Source organism: Etheostoma cragini, chromosome 12 (genome assembly GCF_013103735.1).
Source record: "Etheostoma cragini isolate CJK2018 chromosome 12, CSU_Ecrag_1.0, whole genome shotgun sequence".
Taxonomy (NCBI): domain Eukaryota; kingdom Metazoa; phylum Chordata; class Actinopteri; order Perciformes; family Percidae; genus Etheostoma; species Etheostoma cragini.
Window position 1 is genome coordinate 13,090,052 of NC_048418.1, and position 15,063 is coordinate 13,105,114.

Genomic DNA, 15,063 nt, shown 5'->3' on the forward strand with positions numbered 1-15,063 from the left:
ACACACACACACACACACACACACACACACACACACACACACACACACACACAACAACTAACCTTCCCTTTCTCTCTCATATGCTCCGGTGAAACAGTACATTAAAGCTGATAGCCTGCTTGCCATCAAGTATTTAGCACTGCTTAGCACATTTCCAAGAGCAACTGTCCTTAAGATTCAGTAGGTAACTTTCTTAAATATAACTTTTTGTCATATTTGCACAAACTGTGACAGTAGTATATGAGTAGCTCCTAATGAGATTTGCAAGACTCCACTGCCCCCGAGGGAAAACAACCAATCACAGCCAAAGAGACTCTAACATAGTGTCAATGACTGTCTAGGAACTTCCAATTTACTACCAAACTAGATAGTGCTGGTCAAATAGGAATCAAGATGCTGTTACAGCATACAGCATTGTCTTTTTTCACCTCAAATGTTTTCAGAAACTAGTGTACCGTTTAGCTGTAGAATGAGAAGATTTGTGACCTGACCTCAATGTTGAAAACCGTCGATCCAAAATCCAAGCACGGCCTACAGGCCAACGATTCTAACCAGTAATTGTGTGTGAGAAACTCCTTGGCTCTGATTGGACTAAAGTGAGGCAGAAGAAAATTATTTTTTCACAGATTATCTGTCTCATGTACTGCTGTCAGGAATAGTGGCAGTTTGAGCAAAATATTTTTTTAATACAAGTTACATACTGACCCTTTAACTACTGGTTTTGAAGTAACATTTTGGAAAGTAATAAATGCCTTTATTATACACTGTTTGTATTCCTACTGTCACTAAGTTCTCAACTTCCACACCAGAGAAACAGAGAGAAAGAGAAGGGAGTTTAAGCAAACTGTGATTAAGGCAGTCTCATAAATATTGCAGGGGTTTTTGGCCCCTGTTTTGGAGATACACTGCCACAAGTGTCTTGAGTTCCTAGCTCTTGCTTCCAGCTACTTTCTATCCCCACAGATTACAGAGCAAACGAGTGGATGTGAATACCAATGGCAAAAAAGAAAAACTGAGTATGATGCCGCAATGTTCGATCCATGGAGGAAAAACAACATCAAGCAGTAATCCTCTTTGGGAGAAAAGGTCATATTTGGTTTGTGTATGAGTCCTCCACACAATGAATAATCTTTTACAGGGACCCTTAATGAAAAAAGCACAGCTCAGAGCAATGTAATTAAGAAATGAAAGTAAAGTAGAAGCCTATGTCTAAATTTGTCCACTGAAGTTAGTGCTAGGGGCTTTTTAAGCGGCGTGCAGAGACGAGGATAAACAAAGGTCCCACTTACAGTAGCTTAACTGTGTCTCACTTAATTGAGTTCATTCCAAGATACAGAAAAAAGTCAAAGCAGAAAGAGACATATTAGTTGGACACAGGAGATGTGGCTCCCTCACTAATTTAGTTGCGTTCTGCTGATCATTTTGCTTCTTTGCAGCTTGTTAGTTGAGTTCAAGCAGTTTTAAAATCTGCCAACATGGCAATCCTTATGTACTGTACCCTTTACAGTGCTTCCAATTACTGTACTTAGGGCTTCAAGTAATAACTATACCTCTATCTTCACACCCCCTTCTGTACAGTGCGATAACAGTCCTTCAGACCCACTCCTGCATGGAGCGCTTGCAGTACAGTATGTGGCGCTGTGTGCTCTTCCTCCTGAACTGGAAAACGGTGTAGAGGAGGACCATCATGCAAAGCGCCAAGACACAGGGGATAGCGATGGCCACTGCTTTTTCCGTGCCCCCCGCGCTGTCCAGTTTTATGACAACGTCCACGTCACCATTGTCGTAGTGGCGTTCCTCCGCCACCGGGGGGTTCCAGTCCCAGTCGGGGTCAGCAGGCAGACCATCACAGCCCATGAAATCCCTCAGGATGGACCTTGGGTAGCTAGGCTCCACACGAAGCAGCTGGTTGTTGAACTTCCAGTACTCCTTTCCCTTGTAGAAGTAGGTAAAGCCTGGAGGGAGGTATTGTGGGACACAACAAATACGTTCAAATATATAGATTAAATTTGCATAGAGCATGTGTGCCATAGATGACTTTATCGTGCATTTGTCTTGAGAAATGACTCTAAGGGTTAACAAAATTGATTATAAAAATATTTTACAATGTATTCTCTTTCTATTCTATTTGTTGCAGCTCTAGTATGGTGTATTGCAACATCAGTGTATGCATTGAATTATTTATTTTTATTTCTTATCACTCAATTAACATTCTCTGATTTTATGTGTTTTAAACAGAGATTTAACACCAGACACACCAGATCTCTCTTTTTTATGTAATTTAAGGTGTTATTCTTGATCTTTTTTTTTTAATTTTTTATAAATTTCACATTGTCTCAGTGAAAAACTACTTAGGGGTAGGTTGGTGCTCACTGACTAGTTACGTGGTCCATAAAGCTGCCATACCGTTGGCCTTATCCACAAAAGCCCCCTGTGGAGAGTCAGGGATGCCCTTCCAGATGTTGATGGGTTTGGGATAACCTGGGTCCATGGTTCTCATGTCCTCATTGTACCTCCAGTACCTACAACAGGACAGACATAAACATAGTCAGTCAGTGACATGTATCCTGTCAGACACCTGACCCTGCAGCAACAGTGTGCTGATCTGGATCAAATCCACACACACAAACACAGATCATCAGCACAGAGTGATGAGAGTTGATTTAATCAACTGTTGAATTAATCCAACAACTGGACTCAATCACCAAATCCATTAACACTAAAACCCATTTGTCAGTCTTCTAGAGTACACAAGGGTCACTGACTTCCTTATTCTATTCCTGTCAACCATCACCCTCATCCAAATCACCCTGGTGTTCATACACATAGTCTCTGTAAATGGGAAACACACAAAAAGTGTCTCGTACCGGTATTTGTTTAGGTATAAGTAGCACATTCCCCTAAAAATGCTGTCACACAAAATCTCAAGCAAATATGAAATATTGTTGTCTTAAATAATGACAATGCAATATATTAACTTCATTCTCTGCAACAAAAGCTTACTTAGTTAATGTTATGTTATTTCCTAACTATAATACTGATTTTAAGACCAGGAAGAATACATTGTGAATGTTGTCCAGCACTGGACTACTGCACACTGTGTTTACAGTTTGCTGCCTGTAACTTGGCGCCGGACTTTAAAAAAAGAAAGACTCAATCCGACCATTTAAAGATCTACAACTGACTTGATTCAAACAACCAGAGAAACCGGCCAATCAATCTTCCGTACTTTGTTTATCTGCCTGGCAAATCTGTTTCAGGCGGTTGTTGTGATTGATCTGCTTCTCATACACTAGCACTCAGACACATAAATCTTGCCACACAGTGTCGTTTCTTTGAATTAGAACAAACACCACCCTATCACTGAGAGACAGATAGAGAGATAGAGCGAGAGAGAGAGAGCGAGATGAAATCATGTTTGAGCCAATGGGCAGAATGTCCTGTTCGTCATGATGTGCAGCAGCAGGTTGAGGGATGACATTATCATGACAAAGCATTTTGTCAGCTTTCACCACAGGGCCCTCTGACCTCTTCAGATATGATTGATCATGACAGATGAACAACTGTGTGAGTCATACTGGTATGCTCTCAATCTTGAAGACACTTGCAAAGTACACAGATAAATAACACATCCTCTAATTTGGTTGCTTTGGAAAGATTTTACTCCACTGCCAACTGCAGGTAACTTCACCCGTGAATGAACCAATAGTAGGCAAAAAATAAAAATACTTTACGGAAAAAAACCTCTGAAGTAATATGATCACAAACACAAACGTTGCTCTAGTATTGGGTCATAATGGATTGAATGCCAATAAGCTGCATTTTTCAGATGTTAAATAGGCAATCTGTTACCAAGCCACATATGACAGCTTAGAGCACATGTGTCAAACTCAAGGCCTGCGGGCCAAATCCGGCCCCTCGGACCAACTAGTTTTTGTTGTTTTATTGGAAGTTTTTGTCACTTTTGGCAGCGCTCTTGGCGCTTTTTTCAGCATTTTTGCCAGTTTTTCAGACGTTTTTGTTGCATTTTTTGAAGTTTTTTCCCACTGTTTTTCTTTGATGGCCAAGTTACATTTTTGGGGGGATTATGTCGACCAAGCTGTAAGTGAGAAGACTATAATATACTAATACAGTAAAAGATGTTTGACTTTTTTTCAATTAAATAAAGCATGTCAATAAAATGTACATGTCTTGCCCTTGATGTGATTCTTTTTTTTCCAGTGTGGCCCTTAGTAAACTGAGTTTGACACCCCACCCTTAGAGCATCAAGGATGCCAGCTAATCTATGTCAAAATTAAAGAGGCATTGATCAACACACCTGCACAATTATTAAATATCATCATTACATGTTCCAAATAGAGACACAGTGCATTGATAAAGAGGAACAGAAGGAAAGGAGCTGACAAAAACTCACCTTTATAATGTTTACTGTCGAATCTACTACTCAAAGCACTGTATTATACGTGCATACACCATTTGGTAACACAGAGTCAATTCATCAGCATAAACAAATCATCCTCATAGTACTTTGTTTGCTCTGAGAGAATCCAGTTCTGACAAACTACATAACTTCATAACAGTGCTAGTACACAGACCTGTCTCCTTTGAAGAAGTAGGTTTTTGCGACATCCTCCCACCAGACAGCTGTCTCGATACTCTGAGTGGGCATGCCGCTCCCAAACAGCGAGATGTCCTGAGGGTACGAAGGCTGGAGAGTTGTGTCCTTGAAGACCCAGAAACGGTTTCCTAAAATACACACACCAAGTTAGGAGGCTCTGGAACATTATCATAAAGATTACCTTAAAAATTGCACTAGATCAAACACCGCCGACTGTCAGCTCATTCAAACCTTCTGTGTCTGTTTTTTTCTTCCAGTATTTTTTTTCACATGATTTCTAAGGTCAGATGTACCACCACGTTTACAAAAAAGAAAATCTATGCAATGTTGTCTATAATACAATAAACAGCAAGATGAAACAACGCCGCTGAGGCTTGTTGTTTTCAGTTTTATTGTACATATTGTTGCATTTAATTCAGTTTGATCATAAAGGCCTCAGGCAGAGTGAGGGGAGCTGCTGTGGAAGTGTGCTTGCAGGAAGTAGCTAGACAGAAACACACACACACACACACAAACACACTCACAAGCTCACACACTCTCACACATGCAGTTAAGTCCCCCTGAGTGACTAAATAAAGCATGAAGCACTCTGATCCCACTGGGTGACAGATGTCATGTTAATCTGCCTGATGGACGGATGGCTGTACAGGATCTGCACCCGTTGTGTTGCTGTTTCCTTACAGAACGCACAACAACCACAAAGTCTCAGTTGCTATGGGATAAAAGATAACTGTATGTTAAAAGCGCTCACAGATAAACATGTACTTGTAGTGGTGGTATGCAATTTTTTGTGATTGGTCAGTTATTACATTATTGTGGTCTATAGTATATAACACAACTCCCAAATCTGGGAATGAAAACATTTGTAAAGCTGATTTAAAAACCAACAAATTAAATCCTGCGTTGTTTACATCCATGATTGCTAGCTAGCAGCCTTTTCTTCTTCACATTTGTTAGCACTTCCATTTGTCAATCAGCAAAAAGAAATGATACCGGTGTCAGAAAAATATGTATCACATCTCACGTACGCTCACATGTTCATGTGTATCATAGTGTATTTGCAGAATGCTAACAAAATGGGGACCAATTCAAAAACTGGTGTTCAATGGCACTACAAGTGGCCAAAACTCAGCGTACCTTTAATAAATTGAAAACTGTAAAATAATATAACCCCAAAAAATGTCACGCTTTTATTACCTTTGAAAAATACAAACTTCCCTTCGCTATTTTCATACACAGCATCAATTTTGGGAGGCAAGCCTTTCCAGAAGTGGTTAATCTGCATGGGGTAGCCAGGGACTACTGAGTTGTCTCGTACCCTCCAAAACCACTGATCCTTTAGAAAAAGATAAGGTAGAATGATCATCATCATCATCATCATCATAAACAGCTTTAAAACCAGCAGTCATGCCCACTCAGGCTAATGATCCGCTCTACCTTGAACACAAAAAGCTCCTGCCGGAGGATGGCCAGGGTGTTGAAGCCTCCATCGCAGATGTTGGGCATGGAGTTGGGGTTGAAGGGCTTGGCCCCCTGTGGAGGGCGATGGGGTCTGGCATTGCGGTCATGTTTACGGGGGTCTGAGGGAGGGTGGAAGCGAGGAGGAGGCACCGTGGGTGGGGGCCTAGTTGGCTGCGGTGCTCTATCTGGTGGACCTAAAAAGACACAAAAAGACTGTACAGTTTTTCTGTATTTGTAAGATTTAACTATTTTTGAGACTGTCTCCAATGTATTACATAAGTTTACTGTTTTTTTGACCGTTGCATCTTAAATGTTGGCACAGATTATTTGTTAGTTGATTCATGTTGGCTGTCCTCTTTAACAGCGGACAAATGCTGCTTACATCAACTAATGTGACTAAATGTTGCAGCAGAATTTGTAATACTGACTATATCATTGCTTCAGTATCAATCACATTTACAAGCCGCGACAGCGACGCTGCTTTTGTTTTCACCTTGTGAGTCTGTGTGTGTGTCATCATGGCAAAATGTTGTCCTGGAGACACCTACTGAAGCGGGAACTACCACAGAAAAAGAGAAAAAGTAGCAGAATTTGAATAATGTACCTCTGTGTTGATATGTCTGTCTGTGGACAGATTTTGTCACCGTGAAACCATCCCAACCACGCAAGTCACAAAACTTTACATGTGTGTAGTTGGGTTCAAAAAGAAGGCTGAGTTCAATGATGGGTGTAATCCAATCAACGGGGAGTAAGAGTTAGGGAAGGGGCCACTGTCCCTACACTTTACGCCACTGGCCAGATTTGGCTTCATGGCTGGTTTGATCCCATTGCAAGATGGTCTCTAGTTTGTAATATGGCTTTAAAAAAGTGTTGGAACAATATAATGCATATGTAGCAATGCTCTTAAAGGCTCTAACTACTTACTGACCGCTAGAATTTACAGAAAATGAGTTGTTTGTCTTTGTTAAACATCTACATCATACTAACATATGAAACAGAGAGTTACCATAGATTTTCTGGATGCCCTGCAGGTCATCGTGAGGTAGTTTGAAGTTCTCTGTGTCCATGTACTGGTAGAAAGGAGCCATGATAGCGGTGGGGTCGTTGGAGTGTTCCAGACCGAGGGCGTGGCCCAGCTCATGCACCGCAACCAAGAACAGGTCGTTACCTGGAGCGGAAGAGGGTGTTGTTACCGACAAAACACTCAATCTTATATGGCACACAGTACATTACATACAATAAATTAGAGGTGGAAAAGAATAAAATGTTTCTTATGTGTGCCATGATGAAACAGAAGAAGAAATATATATACCCACTAACACAGGAGACAGCCATGATAAACACAGAAACATCGCTAAGAAATAAGAATCGATTTTTTACAATTACTGGGCATCTACATAGACAAGTGGCTATATAGATGCCCAGCAATTGTATCTGTAAATCCATAGTCAATAAATTATGTAGACTGCCATGTAGTGACTACTTTATTATTCAGTATTCAGAAAATAAATCATCTGTGGTTTTGATCACCAGTTTTATTTAAGACATTATTTTAAGACATTTATCAATGTTATGATTGTGTATGTTCTGTTTCCTGTTTCATTTTGATAGTCTTGATTGTCTGTCTAGTCCTGTTGTGATTTACTTCCTGCCTTTAGTTTTCCTGCTCTTGCGATTGCCGGATGTTTTCCACCTGTTTCCCAGCCCTTAAGTCACCTGCCTCTTGTTACCTTGTTACCCTTTGTATGTAGTCTTTGTGTCCCCCTTGTCCTGTGTCAGATCATTCTATTATGTTTGGAGTGTCTGTGAGGTCTACCCTGTTGGTGTGTTCCTATTTTTGTACTGCCTGTTCCTATTTTTGTATTTTGCCTGCTGTTTCAGGACACCTTTTGTTTGTTGGATTTCAGTATGATAAATCCCTTTGCTTACTCGTGTGTCTACTGTCCTACATTTCTTGAAGCTCCATGACAATCAAGCCGAGATTGACAAATATTGGCTTGTTTAAGGGTCATAGAATTTGCTACTTTTCTGCGATTTATATACTTGTAAAATGAAAATTGTAAATCTTTAGGTTTTGGACTGTTGGTTGGACACAACTGAGCAATAGTTTTAACATTTTATGGACAAACCAGTAAACACATTGCTAACAAATAACCGGTTGGTTAATCAACAATGAAAATAATCATTATCTGCACCTCTCTGGGCCAGAAAACTTCCATTGAGCTAATGTGATGCAATGAAGTGCACGTAAAGATTATTGAAGGTAAAATGTTTGGCTCCGTAAAAGCAAATATGCCCCACAGAGATCAGAGGGACACACGGTCACGTTGCTGCACGTGGAAACACAAACCTTCATATAATGCACCTGTACACATGTCGGCAATGAACAAGGACACATTTTGGTTCAATTTCGTATCACATTCAAACAAACACAGACAAATAAAAAAAGAAACATGTCAGTGTCTATGGTCAGCATTCAGCTCATAGTGTCAACCTGATTTAGAAAGAAGAACACCATTTATGTACAGCTTGTGACTGAAGCTGTCCCCAGGAGATTGTTGCCCTTTAAAACATGAAATTCACTCCTGCCAGCAGCACTGCACAGACCAACCACTGACCCTCAGCCAGCAGCTAAAAGGTTACACCTCCCCCTCCCCCATTTATCTCACACATCCAGCCTCTTCCACCAAACCAAAAATGTCCCATAAAGACTCCCAGGAGACAGGTCGGAGCTACCATTAGCACACATGTCAACATGCAACATTTACAATTACACTGCTGTGAAAGCCCATTAAAGGTCGAGCATCTTTCCAGACACATAAGCAGAGACAGAAGCTTTTCAGAACCAGCCTCAGCACTCCACATGGATAACCATGAGACACTGTGCAAGGGAGAACATGAATTTGACTTAAGAGTCTGAGACAATTACCACTGGAGTATGAAAACAAAAGAGAGAGAGAGAGAGGGAGTGGAGCTGATGGGTGGCAAGTAGTTTCCCAGAACAAACACAATGTGAGCTGTTACCATCCTCTTCCACTAATAGGAGGATAGAATGTAAGCGTATGGCACATGGGTATAAGCAAAGCAGCTTGGTGGCCTTGTAGGTAGGCTAATTAAAGTGTGTGTGGATGCACGGCTAAGTAAGGCATCATATCTCCCTCTCAGGGATGCTGCACCCTGCCAGAATCCACATAGGCAGGCTGGCCTACATTGCATGATATGAGGGCCACTCTTACTTTATAATATAAACCTAGCTTTATCTACCATAAGATTATCCAAAATAATATGACATAACACAGCACAACATAATGCATAACATTACATACATAAGATGAAACAACATGACACGGCACAACTCATGACTTAACCTAACGTAGCCTATAATAAGCCCATAATAACATAACATAACATAACATAACATAACATAATATAACTTAACCTAACATATCCACGATTAGCATAATATAACATAATTAACATCAGAAAATCCAAAGTAAACCAAATTATAATTTATAAACACATACCATGATTACATTACATCAAATCATATCACATGTTGTAATGTCGTGGATAGATATAGGCTATGTATGTATCTGGCACTTTTCTGCTTACGGTCACCTCTCTGGCACACCACTGAGCTGCATCAAATTCACTAAAAACAGAATAGCAATAATCATGGGCCAGCAACCAATGTCTTAAAATAGCATAGCTTTCTATCCTGTCATATGCAAAAAAAAAAAAATCCTGACAGATGGGGTGATGCATCTTTAGAGAGCGCATCCCGATCAAAGAAATCTCTGCATTCTTGGTTAAGCATCCCTCATACACTGCCCTATGATATCAACTTTGTTATAGTGCCCTCGTGCCTAGCCATCTGTTTTTTCTTCCCATCAGTCTTTATCTGTCTCTCCCGATTACTTCTTTTTTTTGTCAATGCATTCCTCATTCCTCAACACCTTAACTTGTTTACTTAACAGCCAACATTGTGCATTTATCAACCTTCTTTCTGTACTTTCTTCCCTTATCTGTAACCCCTCCCTTTACACTTTCCACACTCCTGCTGTCGTTTCTCCTTACTTCCACTTTCCTCACTCATTTGTAGCCATGTCTTACTACTTACTACCACCACTTTCTCTGTCTATAGATTTAGGTTTAAAACCCTTTACCATCATGGTTTGGGTTCCCCAGGGTCCAGGGCTCATCAGAATCAAAGTGTGTGTCCCCTCCTATGCCTGGGCCCGGGAAATAGGCGTGGGCGAGGAATCCCCCCTCCCCGTCGAAGGGTGAGCTGTCACCATGAAAACCCGAAGCGAAGATGATGGTGATGTCCACGTCACGCCTGCCAGTCTCCAGTGCGCTGTATGGAACGGCCTCAAAGCGTAGCGGAGTCACACCCTGCCACACATCAAACGCCCGCCGGATGGCATCGTGAGTCTCCCGGGCGCCCACCTTTGGTGTGACATTTTTTATGCTGAGGGAAGACACAAAGCAAATCGATTGTAAAGGCTGCAAAGAGGTAGAGGCTATGAGGCTGGAAAAATGCTCTGCAGGCTCTAGTTTACATACTGTGTTCATAGTAGACATGGATGTACATGGTGCACCAATCAGACATCATCTTAAATTACAGGGAACAAAACATTCGGGTGAAAAAAAATATAAACTGCCTCAATCCTGTGCCTCGTCATCCTGTTCATTTTGAGTCACTGTACTTTACTTTTCAAATTAAGAAGACACTAAAAAAAAAAGTTGCACTTGACACAACTATTTCAAGACTGGCAGCTTTTACTGAACTTTTAACACAGCAGTCGTTATCAGTCCCCGGCAGGCAAAGAGGCATGGGAAATCTTCTCCCTCTCTCACCACTCATTTTCGTGAATAAAGTGCAGTCAGCAGCAGCACTGGCTCAGCACTGATTGACATTCCATTAGGAGAGGTGGCTCATCAATTCAAATTCATGGAGGAAGGAAGGATTTGAATAAATTGACAGCGTTATCGTCTATTACTGCTGTAACCTGTCAATTTGCAGTTGTGCCAGAGACCCGTTTATCAGTTCTCCACAGAACCTATTAAAAGCTGGAGCTTAATCAGGCGAGATAAGATGAGAGTTTGAATATTTCTGCTGAGATTACGGACAATTTACACTCAGGAATTTCAAACTATTTTATATGAGGTTGAGGAAAGTCATGCCACTCAGCTTAAATAGTTGTTTTTTTTATAAACAGAATACATGGAGAAGGATTAAAAGAAACTGCCTCATCTCATTTTTTCATTTTGTCAGCAAGCTACTTATGAACAGGAAAGTAAACATACTCACAGCCTATTTGGGGACATGTGTGAATCTGAATGTGTGATGTTGATGATACTTGTGTGTGCGTTTGCCCCCAGAGATGTGACGTATTTGCACGGTCTCTATGACAACAAAGAGCATGTGATCCCAGGTGGTTAAAAAGGGACGCGATGAGAGACAGAACAGAACGGAGAAAATTAACACTGGCACATCTGAAACCTACTATAAGCGCTGTTACTTTAAGCTCAATGGTCACTATGACAACTGCCTCCACTATCTCTTACCTGTAGGTGATGTGTGTACGCTGCCACTTCTGTCCTGTCAGCGCGTATCTCCGCTTCCGTGACCTCGCAGCACTTTTAAATTTGTCGGGAACTCCACAGCGAGGCTTTTGCATCCAACTTGGTAAAAAAGAGAAGAGAAGAGATGAGATGAGAAGAGAAGGTGACTAAAGTTTGCTAAAGAAAAGTTGAGAGGCAAACACCATCACAAGACAACATAAAGCACTGAAGTGGACTCTGTAGTTCTCTTACTGACAGAGTCACAGCAGCAAAGTAAGGACGTGTTGTGCAAAACACCACTAAATCTACTCCAAACTACAGTCAATAATTCTCAATGATGGCTGAGAGAAAATCAAGAGTTTCAAGTTTTCTCATTCATACCACATCGGATTATCAAGAGAAAAGAACACACATACTGTACTACATATAGGCAACACATTAATTCTCACCTCAGCGTGATATCACTGCATCATGCAAAATGAGAAGAAGGAAAAGTGTTAAAACCTTCCTCTGGGGTGGTTTCAGATGAGGTGATGGGGGGTGAAATGAACATCTCTATTTCTGTCCTTCACTAAGTCATTGCAATATTGATAGTTGTTCTGTCTGCATTTTTTAATGAATGAGCGGAGCTAGGTGAAAGTACATGTGCATCCCAGCTTGAGTTGTACAAGTGTGTATACTCACTCCTTGGTTTTCTCATCCAGTGTCCCTGTGACATTGAGACCGTAGACACGCTGCATGGCAGCGATGGCTGAGTGCATGGTTTGAGCCGAGCGCAGGACAGACATTCCCGGTTCTGTGCGGGGAAGGTAGCCATACCTCTGTAGCCATCTCTGCGAGGGGGACGAAGGAGAAAAAATGTGTGCCTTCATATCATGGCTATCACTTTCTTTAGACTCTTTGCCTTTATTAGAAAACCTCACACTAGAGAGGAAACAGGAGGAAAGCCAGTAAGAGATGACATGGGAAAAAAAGTTCCTGAGCTGAAATCACATCCAGGGCATTTCACATTTGCATTTTGTAAGTTTGTTTGGATAATAAATGAGTTAATTGTCTACTACAATGCACATTTATCAACCTGAACTGTCAAAAGTGAAAGGCTGTAAAAGAAGAAAAAAACATTTGTTTCAGGTATGAACTAGAATTTCCTTCATTTTGTGTTTGATTAGATCAGGTCTCACAATATAACTGTTACAATATATTCTCTTTTTTAGCATTTACATTTCACTTAATGCTGGGAGGCTGTGTAGTTAAAAAAAACAGACCATAGAAGTTCCTTCACCGCAGTGGTTGGGGTACCTTGTTCAAGGGCACAGTAGCTGTTTAAATGATATTTGTTTAGTTACCCTACCCAGTGTTCCCAGTAAGGGGCCAATCCCATAATAAACATCAAGAAAATATAAATGCAGGTTATTCATTCTGCATCTCACAAAAGGCTGGGAGGTTACTAACCAACTACAACACTTTTTTTTGATGATTTATGATTATTATGATTGCAAGTGATAAAACTGAGAATGAACTGCTGTGGTTATATCTATAATTAACGTCACAGAAGGTTTTAATGAAATGCTTCACAGAATTTGCAAGTAAATAGTCTACTGTTTGCAGAAACTGTCTGTCCAGCAGTGGTTTAGGTTTACATGTGTCTGTGTGTATTTGATCACGGGCTCCCTGGACATCAGTGCAACTGTTTGCCTTTGAATCCCTCCTAGTGACAGTTTTTGTGTCTTGCGGCTGCCGGTCAGCTTGTGCAGGACTGTGGCCCGACCTCCTCTTGCCCTACGAAGCGAGAGTGTGACTTGACACAGAGGAAAGAGGTGAGGCTGAGCATCATCCAAGGGTCACTGCCGTATTCAATCCTGAATCTGAGAGGCCACCATGCCACGCTATCCACAGCTGTCCACACGCTAACCAGGTGCCTCTCCATCACTACACACAGCCTATGAGATGTAGGCTCCTGCTAGCTAATCTGACTAGCTGTCTCTCCTGTCCATCCCTCCCCCTTCTGCCTCTATCCATCTTTCTGCTGAGCTCACCTTGTTTATTCCCCCCCCCCCTTTCTCTTGTGGGCGTGTTTCCTGTGTGTGTTGTTTGTTTGTTCAAAGGCACAGATCTCAGAGAGATATCGGGCAGATTTCAGTGAGCCATAAATATAATGATGTGTTTATGTGACTGTCAGCCTCAGCATTTAATTTCTTCAGAGTAGTGGGAGGGGAGCCTGAGGTGAGGATGAAAATGACATCAATTAATAAGGTACAAAAAAAGCAAATCCTATTATGCAGCTTGTGTCTGACAATGTTTAATCTACATGATGCTGCCAAAGCGTGTCTGACTTCATGTTGGCCTGTCACAGAACTACAGTCTATCCCGCAAAGAAAGCATTATGCTGTAGGACATCTGAGTTAAAATAGACCACTCTTATAGGTTGCACTTTAAGGATCAGTGGGGTGGATCAGCTCAGCTCATGGACCGCAGTGTAATAAAATGAGCATCCTTCTGTTTCATTGCACTCTGCAAATGAGGAATGCGTGATATTTTTATCGTTCAGAGCGTGAGCTATGCTGATAGGCTTACAATAAATCCATGTAATGCTTTATGGTTATTGTGCCCACGGATAGCGTGGGGAGTCGATACATATAGGCTATACATATAGGCTATGTAAGTGTTTTTCACGCTGAGGCAGATGATGTGGAGGAGAGCGCGCGGTCATTTATGATAACAAGGGAGGGAAGGCCATTTATCTTACCTCAACGCTGAACTGATGATCCTCCTCTCCGGACACAGCACACGAAATCCAAAGCAAAAGATGCAAGCAGAATGCTGCCGCGTAAAAACAATCCGATGGTTTTCTTTTACTGGGGGATACTAAGGTCATAATGACCTGTTTTTCCCGAGTGTTTATTAGAAGAAGCCGCCCGTCTGCTATGGCTCTTGTGTCAAATTAAAATCATCAGGCGAGCTGTCAAGGCAGATTCCGATGAAAACGAGAAAAGGCCCCCGCGTTTTTATAAAATCCCGATGGTGGCATGCAATGTTCCGATGTCAAGCAGAGATAACGCGGCATGTTAGACCCGCTGCCCTCGCCATTCTTATTTACATCAGGGGCTACATCTATCCAGCAGCATCAATGGCCATGTACAGTACCCAGTCTGCGCATAAGATATGCTACCTCCCGACTCGACGCCTGCGCTTTGATTTCTCACACAGCGCAGCGCTGCTTGGCAGCATCGTGAGAGCTGCCCTACAGAGTGCAGGAGAGATGAATTGCCATTCTTGACTTTTACATTGCAAAGACCACGGCTCTGTGCACTTTAAGTCACACGTGCAGTAAGATGGTTGTGTCTTAAATACAAAAGCCTATGGATCCGGATTATGGAATGATTTAGCTTACATTCCTCTGCTTATAATGCCTTTAA

At 41.5% G+C, this 15,063-nt stretch overlaps 1 protein-coding gene across 4 annotated transcripts; it reads right to left on the bottom strand.

Moving 5' to 3' along the window:
• Nucleotides 1-678: 678 nt before the first annotated feature.
• Nucleotides 679-14,887, bottom strand: mmp16b (matrix metallopeptidase 16b (membrane-inserted)). 4 transcript variants are annotated; one of them, XM_034887887.1, is made up of 12 exons: nt 14,394-14,886; nt 12,332-12,480; nt 12,097-12,111; nt 11,651-11,767; nt 10,246-10,550; nt 7,086-7,247; nt 6,573-6,638; nt 6,056-6,273; nt 5,816-5,954; nt 4,596-4,746; nt 2,407-2,522; nt 679-1,955 (listed from the first exon to the last, which is right to left on the bottom strand). In XM_034887887.1, the coding sequence occupies exons 1-12, from the start codon at nt 14,520-14,522 to the stop codon at nt 1,594-1,596; spliced, it is 1,929 nt and encodes a 642-aa protein (XP_034743778.1). In that variant the 5' UTR covers nt 14,523-14,886; the 3' UTR covers nt 679-1,593. The 4 variants fall into 4 exon arrangements, with proteins under 4 accessions (XP_034743778.1, XP_034743779.1, XP_034743780.1 ...); XM_034887888.1 differs by lacking the exon at nt 12,097-12,111 and having other exon boundaries at nt 1,594-1,955; nt 14,394-14,887; XM_034887889.1 differs by lacking the exon at nt 6,573-6,638 and having other exon boundaries at nt 1,594-1,955; nt 14,394-14,885.
• Nucleotides 14,888-15,063: the final 176 nt, after the last annotated feature.